Genomic DNA, 9,857 nt, shown 5'->3' with positions numbered 1-9,857 from the left:
TCTTACTGACCTATTTATGATGAGCTAAATACGATATAGATAGTAAAGAAATAATGGATTTACTCTTGTGTGTGTGTGTGTGTGTGTGTGTGTGTGTGTGTGTGTGTGAGAGAGAGAGAGAGAGTGTGTGAGAGAAAGAGTGAGAGAGAGAGAGAGAGAAAGGGAGAAAGGGAGGAAGGGAGGGTACGCAATATATTAATATATGACATATAGGGCAATATAAAACAATAATATACATGCACATATCCAAATATTTGTTAAATTGTAGCTTGTAATCTGTTGCGGATTGATTACTGATTTCCTTTCTCTTTGCACTGAAACCACATTACTATCTGTCTTAAATATGGAAGAAATAAAACACACAACATGTCCTTAATAAAAAAGAGGGAAATTATAGATAACATACTTAAAATCGGGGTATGATTTTAACTTTCAATGCATCTTTTCATGACTTTCTGGCTCAGGACAACAATGCCGTGACACACTCAGTGACAAGCTCAGTTCTGGCATCTTAAAGCTTAGGCCTGCTGCTCGACAGTACATTCGAAATATTTTATGTACAGCTCGGCGACTCGTACATTTGTCACACCACTTGGTATATATTAGTTAATAAACACGTCGGAAGTACTGTACGCAGTTTATTATTCTGAAAATACAAAACATGTGTCATTCCAAGACATCTATTCAGTACAGTAAGACTAGCGTCCTTAAGCTTCCAAAGGAAGCGAAAAACTCATTTTAAATGGTAAAGACAACTTAATCAAAAGAATAAAATAAAAATATAACAAACTGAACAACGCACCGCAGAATTATCCGTGAATAAATAATAATAATAACTGATTAATTAACTTTTCAAAACGAATAATAATAACTGAAACGAATAAAAACTAAATGTAACGAAAACAAATTACAATAAATGTAACGAAAGGTGAAAAAGATACGGAAAGATAAAGGAAGGATGATAAGAGGAAAAAAACAGCTGAGTAAGAAAACAAAAAATAAGACAGAAAAACCTTAAACCTATTTAAATATAGAAACAAAAGTCGCGCCCACCTGAAAATACAAAGCATGTCTCATTCCAAGACATAAACTAGTGTCCTTGCAAGGCGTGGCGCTCGCACAACTGGGCTCTCGCGTACAATCAAACGAGATTTCGGACAAAGCACGAACAAACAGGAACATGAACGCAGTCAATAGACCAACTTATCACCACTAAAGCATTCCGACTGTCACATATCCATCACTTACAAACGTATTTTAATACGCTTCACTGTGTTCCAAGCGCAGCGCCAGTCATGGGGTAAGACACTACTCCATATAGGCCTAATTACTCCCTGGTAACCGACTCGTGTTATAACTAAGAAGGGGTGGTTAGACTATTGCCCTTGGTAATGGTCACGATGAAGTTACTGTTTTAAAGCGTGTAAAAGGTATAACTTAACACATTCAATTATAAAAAATGAGCCTCCTTGCCTCCTGCGCATGCGACTTCTTGGTGGTTATGTGTTATTAAAAATTATATGCTGACGTTGTGTCTCCCCTGGATTTGAATAAGACAAGCTGATAGGATAGGCATATTTTCTTTTCCCTACAGTGACCGCAAACTACCGCAATATAGTGACCCACATTATCCAAGACCCAGCCCGAGACATACGGAGTCGTATGTATAAGGAGGTGGACTGTGATGGATCTGACGAGGCGCTCTTTCTTTGGGTTTATAATAGCCACGTTATCCATCGTAACGTGTATCATACTTTATTCCGATATCCCACAAAATGGGAAAACTTGGGGCTTATATTGGCCGGAGACATTTTATAGCTCACTGAACCCAGGCTTTACTTTACAGCAGGACGGTCATGGCCGCCGTATATCAAAGGATCCAGGTAATTTAGGTACATGTATTTGTAAAACGTTAATATTTGTGTTGTGTTTTGATATAAAAAATTAAGAGGAATTATTTATATTTTGTAGACAACATACATGTACCCTTTTACGGTAACCTCTTCTTTCCATGTGTAGAGGTGCCTTTGTTTGAGATTTCAGTTTTAAATGTATGTTAAGAAATGCATTGTATACTAAGGCATGTATCATACAAGGTAATTTGAATAGTAAAACGTGTAGTCGGGTTAGTCAGTGTAAATTATAAGCGATTGTGTCAAAGTATGAATTATCTATTTTAATGTGTATGTGACCAACAGTTAGTTTGCCTGAAGGGTTACTTGTGAAAGTAAATCATTTATTACATTTATATTCATTGGAGCAAATAGTTAATGTACTTTTGTTATACAGCTAACATAAATGTAGTTTACCGAGACATTCTATATACTTAGGTCATTCTATATCTTTAATTATTCCAATCATGGCCCGCGCGAAAATCCACTCATCCAAAATGTTACCTTCTTTACAGGCAATCCTTGGGAGAATCTACCCAGTTTTGTCATATTCGTAAGAATGTACCACAAAACGAGGTACTTATATGACAATATCTTAATGCAAAGCATGCGTCTATTCTGGCCGAACGACACCAAAGTGGTCATCGTTCTGGACAACGAATCTGTTCTGGATCACAAGCTTGGCAGAGAATTAAGGCTCACAAGTCCTAATATGGAAATACATTATGAAGATCCCAACCCACATGCATATAATTCCATAGGCCACAACCGCCAGCAGTGGTCGATGTTCTATCCTGAGAACTATACTAAGGCAGACTATGTTGGTTTTGTTGATACAGACACATTATTTGTAACTACAGTTACACCTGAAGATCTTTTTATTGCCGGGAAACCCATTGTGGCCGCTATTGTTGGAAAAATTATTGCTGGGTACTGGCCTTCTTCCCCTCAAAAAATAAAGTTCCTTTTTGGTGAACCGGAAGTACTCCGATGCATGTCCTACTTTCCTGTTATCATTAAAGTGAGACATATCATTGAAATGAGAGAGTTTCTAGAAAAGAAACATAACAAGTCATTTAGTGAAATATTTGCTAGTATTTCAAAGGGTTATATTGGCGTATCGCAGTTCAATATGATGTGTCATTACATATATACTTTCCACAGAGACGAATACGAATTCCGCATTCAAATGTACCCAGACGGTAACTGGAAGGGAGACAGCCGCGGACGAGTCCCCGTGGAATATTATAAAAAGCATTTTTCAAAGAGAGAACATCAGCCTGTAGCCAGAACTTCGATTCACTGGAAGTGGCACAGTCCAAGGACTTCCGAGCTACTCTTCGTCCCGTTCGACAAGTATATCTACGCCCCACAAGCTATGATGGAGGGTCTCTGCTTCTCAGGTGGTTTCCACATTTGCCCAAACCAGTGCAAGCATTTTAACAATAATGCCATTCATAGAAATTTGTTTAATTTTGAAATTGAGGACTGGACGTGGGACCCACGCTGCATGCAGGCACAGCAGGAACATTATGCCGCCGTCCACCGTTTGATGGAATACTACAAAGCAAACGGGTTGCCAATATTTGGCGCCAAATCACTGAGTGTCTGCAAACGTATCTTTGGGACAGTCAAAATCAATAAAAACTGAACTGCTGCACTTGGCAATGTGTCACTTTAACTCGCCTCCCCATCATAATTTTGGTGAGAATTATATTCTGATACCATATCATATCTCAAAATAAAGTGAATATTCCCCCCAATTTTTCTGTATCGTAACCATCTAGTTCAACTGGCTAAAAGTAAATAGTATAGGCATAAGTGTCTTTATTTTCCTCTAAAGCTAGAGCTGTTTAATAAACTTCGCTAAGGCCGATTTTAGTTTAGCGCCGTTTCATAAAATAACACATATACTTACACTCTTTCTAACAGATGCAAACAACAGGCCCACATAAAAATATCATTTTTACAAAAAGGCATTAATTTAGACTCTCGTGACTCCATTTTCAAGTGCCATATATTTCATCAAGATTTTTTTATCTTGAATACTGTTTTATGTTCGAGCATTAAAATTAAGTAAAAAAATGTAACTTGATATGACACTCGTTAAACACACACACACAAACGCACATACATGTACGCACACACCCACACACATTCTCTCTCTCTCCCTCCCTCTCTCTCTCTCTTCTCTCTCTCTCACACACACATGCACACGCAAATATTATCACAAATGACGAAATATAAAAAGAATTATCTTGTGGGCCTCACGACAGCAACTCTGTGTTTTTATACAACCTTAATCACTTTTTTGCAATCTAGTTGTTATCGACTGCTTATTTATATTTAGCCTCAGAAGCATGAAGTTTTCTCACATTACGTACAAAACAAAAGTCAGCATACAGGCGTTTAAACAGAATAAACAGTACATGTGCAAACTGTTTGCATGGAAAGGGATAACCTTCGATTTTAGACGGCACACTTTAAAAAAGGCGTGATATTCATTGAGAGAGAAGTATGATGTCGCAAAGGCTTCTGGTCGTTACCATAGCAGTTTTTGGTAAGTCAGAAATTGGGTAGTCTAAAAAAAAAGCTATCTATTTTTTTCTTTCTGCCACAGTTAGAAACATTTAGTTTGGAGTTCTAAATTGAATATCAAGCAAGGCAAAATTTAAGTGCAAGCATTCTAAGTAAAAAAATTAATTGACGAAACAAGAGAAAAGGTCGGTTACAGGACGCCATGTGATGCACGCAAACAGTAACGGGGATTTTGCTGATTGTAAACGGTCATAAATGACTTAAGAGATTGAGGAACAAGGTCAGTTGTTGGAAATGTATATGCAATTAATCACTTTTTTGACACTTGAAATCCATCACCGACAGTAGAAACTATCAACTAAGAAATTATTTTTTAAAGGCACGCTGTACATGTACGCGTTTCCATATTTCCCATAGCCAAAAAAGTCATTTTTTAAAATATATCTTCTAATTATTTTCACCGGCAGGTGTGCCACTGTGCAAAGGTTGCGCGCAGGGGTTGGCCTACGGTAAACCCGCATACCAAAGTTCCACTCGAGTGATCGACCATGCCAGTCTCGCTGTGGACGGTAACTATGACGACAGCTGGAGACGAGGCAGTTGTTCTCACACCAAATGGGCTCAGGGAAACTGGTGGCTGGTGGATTTGAAAACCACGGAAAAACTGGCAGGTGTTATCATAACAAACCGAGCCGACTGCTGTTGTAAGTTTTCCTCAGATTACGTGTTTTTTGGATTCAAGGTATGACTGCTGATCAATTATTTGGAATGTTTCACAATTAAGCCAAATGACTAAGAAATCACTTTCAATATAGTTTCATGCTTTGATTTTTTTTTGGTATCCACGCTTCAAACTTGCATGTTTCAATGCTGCAACGGACTAATACATGTAGAACTGAAACAAGTGTATTTAAACTGAACATTTAAACTGAAAAGAAGTTGCCGGTTTGGAAAGGTACAGTACTAGTGTACATGTATTAGCTGATTAACAAGTGACAACGTTTTCAAATATTGAGGTATCTTCATTCATCCTTGTATTCATCTACCAAAGTCGAGTTACTTTCATAACTCTTGGCATCAAAGTATTGTCAAAGCGTATGTCAGGTTGAACATTGCGCTACTTTCAGCTAATCGTCTGGTTGATTTTGAAGTGAGAGTTGGCTTCATTTACGTGGGGAGTTCATCATTCACCCAGTACAAACTCTGCGCCAGTTACCCGGGGGTGGCACCTGTTGGGAACACGTCTCTCTCATGTGGGTCACCAATGAGAGGACGATATGTCTTGATCATTAAAGTTGGCAACGACACCATGCCCTTGCAACTTTGTGAAGTAGAGGTTCATGGTAAGTTATGTAGGGATTGGAATAGGTGTTTTAGGTCAGGGCAATGGAAGTCAATGTGACAACCGATGTCCTTTTGGAGGTAATAGGGGGTTGATGGCTCCCTTCCCTGGTGTATTGGGTAGCCAAAGCCCCTTGATGAAAGAAAGTAACATCTAATATTGGTAGGCGCAATTCCTCTTGTTTGAAGCCACGCACACCGCTTACCTCACTATGAAACACAGATCTTTTGAAGTGCGACGCTAAACCTAGACGAACGTTTTTGTCGGAGAAAATAGTAAAAGGTGTACAATAACAACATTAATAATAATAATAATAATAATAATAATAATATTTGTTTGTAGGTATTAAAAGTACAGCCAGGTTACAGCGGGTAGCAGAAGGTGCTCGCGCGGCCCTCGTGCCCCTAGCCTCGCTGAATGTCCGCAGCCTTGTCAAATGCAGTATCTCCTGTATGCAGCACTGGAAATGTGAGTCCATAAACGTTCTCTGTATGGGAAATGACCAATGTATCTGTGAACTTCTGCCCAGTACTGCCCAAACCAGCGACTTGCAGGCGGACATTGGTTATGACTATTATGAAACCAACTGCTTGGGATAGGCGTAAGGCGAGACAGTCTTATTAAGAAGGCGAAATCAGTTCATGGGTTTGGTCAAATTTCTTCATTAAGTATTTTACAGTGTATATTATTAAGTATGTTATTAAGTGAGTCATTGTACATGATACGCGAGTCTATTCATAATAATTTTCTGAAACCGTTTATTGACCCCCTAATACGCGTATTTTTGTTATTGAATAATAAGTGAATGTTTTTAGCATCTGGTATAGTATTAAAATAGGAACTGTGTTTATCTTGACATCTGATCGACGTTGCTGTCTCAGCCTGAGACCTTTCACTAAGTAATGACCTGGATGGAACGGTCACTTCCCAGCCGATGACAATATATGGTGACCAGTCCACCTTGGTCGTCTACCTAGTGGAAGGTCTGAGGCTGAGAGCGCAACGTCGGTCAGTTGCCAAAGTATCAAAGTTTTCATATTGATTTAATCTCTTCCTGTTATTATGGGAAATGGTTTTTAACTTTACTATCAGCTGTTAAATACGCTTTATGCTGGTTTGGCTGAAAATTCACTTCTGCTCGCATTTTCATTTTTTATAGATAAATAATGATAGAAAATTACATGTAATAGAATGTGACTACATATTTAAATACTGGGCATATTTTGAAAATAATGAAAATAATGTATATAAAGGAAAGCATAACAGAAAATAAATCAGTATAGTTTTCCCACAGAATCATAGTATGCGTTTTATTCGGATAAAAAGCAACGTAACTGTGAAACATTCATTGATTTTGGTCGTTACTTTGTTGGCCTGGCAGTAAACGTTTTCATTTTCCTGGAAGAATCAACACTTTTCCCTTCCGCTTTTCCATATCCAAAACAGTTCACATTATTAAAATCCATTTCCCAGATTGTAGTTCAAGTATCTCATTTTGAGTGACTCTTTTATCGTAGATCGATAGAGAAAACTTCGTGACAAAGGAAAATAAGCAAAAACTCAGCGAGAATAAAGTGCTATATAAAGGTTTAGCACACACCGTGCGTCAACAAAAAGGCACCAACTCGCACGAAACACCAATGAAACCAATCGCCAGTGATCTACATCTTGTTTTCATTATGATATTAACCATAATAAATGAGAACATGAATCAAACAAGTTCATTCAAAAATCATGGAAAATAGTTTTTGATGTGGATTTAAGAAGTAATAAAAGCACCTTGACTTTATTAAAATGTAAAATTAAAAGTTAAGAATTAAGACAGATCTCAGGCATTCATCTATGAGAAAACTTAGTTATGTAAACTAACTGAAATTCGGCCAAGATTAGAAAATGGTATCGCCAGTTCTGGAAATATCTGGATGAGACAGGGGTAATAGAATTGCAAGAAAACTCTTCCATATGAGTTATAATATATATATATATTATATATATTTTCCCATATATATGCTGAAAGAAAAGGAGAAAGAGGAAATGAAAACAAAGGACACGTCTATTCACTAGTATTTCATACAGCGAATGAGTTGGTTGTTGATCATTAGGTTTAGAAAGTGTTAAAATATTGAGCCTGAGGTGACAGTGAAACACAATACACAACGAGATGGTTACGATTCCCCCGTAGTCAAAAAGTTTCGGAATCGATAACACATGTAAATGAAGCTACATAAAAACACCAGATATTTGTAAAAAATACAAGTGACAGAGACCCACTCTTAATCTCATTTATTTTTGTTTGTAGACACCGAAATAGCCCGTGATATCTATCCATTACAAGGGTCACAAACTGAACATTTTTTTTACTAGATATTCACAGGTTTTTGTCCGGCTATTCACTGGTTGTACACAATTCGGATATTTCTCACTTTCTGGAATTTTGACACCATGGACAAAGTCGCAATCACCTATCTGCAATGTTGTAAGGGTAAAGAGTACCAGTACATGCACTTGTGGCTGATTTTTGTGCTTATACCAGTGGTGGATTTAGAAGGGGGTGTCAGGGGGGTTTGATCACACCAATGGCCCCCTCTTAAAATGGGAATTTCGACTAGTTGACTCATAGTTCAAACCGTACCATATGGCGCGGTACGCCCTCTTAAATACCAAAATCCTCTGGTCACTTGGTGGAACATCTTGCTCGTCTTTTGGTTCTCTTCCCCACCCCTCTTTTAGTAACTTTAGTTTGCATAGCAATAGCATTTATATTTAAAACTGAATCAATATGAATGTTTAAGATGCGTTGCTCCAAATGCACAGGGAGTGCTCCGACAATGCATTGATTGGCAAGAAAGCCTCAAGAGAGTGTACGGCTAAGGTCATGTGGGAGAAGCAACACGGTACCCGCAGGACACAAAGAGCAGTGCAATAAGTAAAGGTTAGAATTACACACTATTGAAATGACTTAACAATTCTTGTAGTTTTTATATTATCTTTCAGCAAGAAGCATATACCAGTAAATCTTAAATGTTGTGCGCCCTACAAGAACAATAATTAATGTTTGAAGTTTATAATACATGCGTGGAAAAACTTTAATGAGACTTAAGTGTGTGATATACTGTAAGCCCATTTCACAGGTGATTCAGGGACTACTGACATCTCATATATGTAGTTGTGTACATTTCGTCTTGACCGGCCAATGAGGTTGACTTCCACTAATAGTGTTTACACTAATTACCTCCGCCAAGGAAGTTATGTTTTCACCCCTGTCCTTCTGTATGTTTGTTTGTCATCAACATAACTCAAAAATTATGGACCGATTTTGATGAAATTTTCAGGGTAGGTCAGAGATGGGTTAACTTAGAAGCAAAAAGAAAAAAAAATCAACATTTCGTGATGCAGAGATCTTACGGTATTAATAATTTATAAGGAATTATGACATTTGATCAAATATCACTTATTTCTAACTGCTTACAGGCCTCCGTCAGTGAGGACATGTTCAAGCTGCCTTCGCTACAGGTTGGTTTTAGTTTAGCGTCGGTTCATAGTAGGCTTGTTAAGGACCAAAAAAATGGCCAAACGCTGCATTTTGTAGTACAAATGTCTAACTTGGCATAAATGTTCCTTGGGCCAAAAGAAAATTTTTTATCCAAAGAGACGCCCTCTATCGATACATTAATTAGCATAAATTATGCAAATTATGTGCCAAAATATATAATATTTCATATTTCCATTAATTTTTGGCCTAGAAACATGTATAGATTATCAAACCTGACTAAAGAAGGGACAAGGAACCCATTTTTGATCATTTGGAAGCAATTGGTGGCCATTTTGTGCCTCAAATCCAAGATGGCCGCCACCCGCCATTTTGAAAGTGGACATAATTTTGCTATTTTATGTTGAATTTTGAAGCGTTTGGTCTAACTATACTTGATATATATATCGATTCTTACTATTTTGGGGGTGCAAAAGTCATTTTTGATATTGTTATGGTGATAGTAGATGATTTGAAGGAACAAAGAGGGTGTTTTAAGTGCCTACCAAGATATGTGTGAACGCTGCAAAACCATGGATATTAATAACCCGTATTC

The 9,857-nt window shown here is 37.6% G+C and overlaps 2 protein-coding genes across 3 annotated transcripts; both read left to right on the top strand.

Annotated features, from left to right (window-relative positions):
* The first annotated feature begins 1,265 nt into the window (after positions 1-1,265).
* Positions 1,266-3,750, top strand: LOC147759512 (uncharacterized). 2 transcript variants are annotated; one of them, XM_086996470.1, is made up of 2 exons: positions 1,266-1,883; positions 2,408-3,750. In XM_086996470.1, exons 1-2 carry the CDS (start codon positions 1,685-1,687, stop codon positions 3,541-3,543), a joined length of 1,335 nt encoding a protein of 444 aa, XP_086852596.1. In that variant the 5' UTR covers positions 1,266-1,684; the 3' UTR covers positions 3,544-3,750. The 2 variants fall into 2 exon arrangements, with proteins under 2 accessions (XP_086852596.1, XP_086852595.1); XM_086996469.1 differs by having other exon boundaries at positions 1,267-1,892.
* A 662-nt stretch (positions 3,751-4,412) lies between these two features.
* On the top strand, positions 4,413-6,779 carry LOC147759511 (fucolectin-like). Its single transcript, XM_086997479.1, has 4 exons — positions 4,413-4,452; positions 4,898-5,134; positions 5,558-5,773; positions 6,115-6,779. Exons 1-4 carry the CDS (start codon positions 4,413-4,415, stop codon positions 6,369-6,371), a joined length of 750 nt encoding a protein of 249 aa, XP_086853605.1. The 3' UTR covers positions 6,372-6,779.
* Positions 6,780-9,857: the final 3,078 nt, after the last annotated feature.

This window comes from Lingula anatina, chromosome 10 (assembly GCF_051362555.1).
Source record: "Lingula anatina isolate TDL-2025a chromosome 10, LinAna3.0, whole genome shotgun sequence".
Classification (NCBI taxonomy): domain Eukaryota; kingdom Metazoa; phylum Brachiopoda; class Lingulata; order Lingulida; family Lingulidae; genus Lingula; species Lingula anatina.
This window is presented reverse-complemented; position numbering and strand designations above follow the sequence as displayed.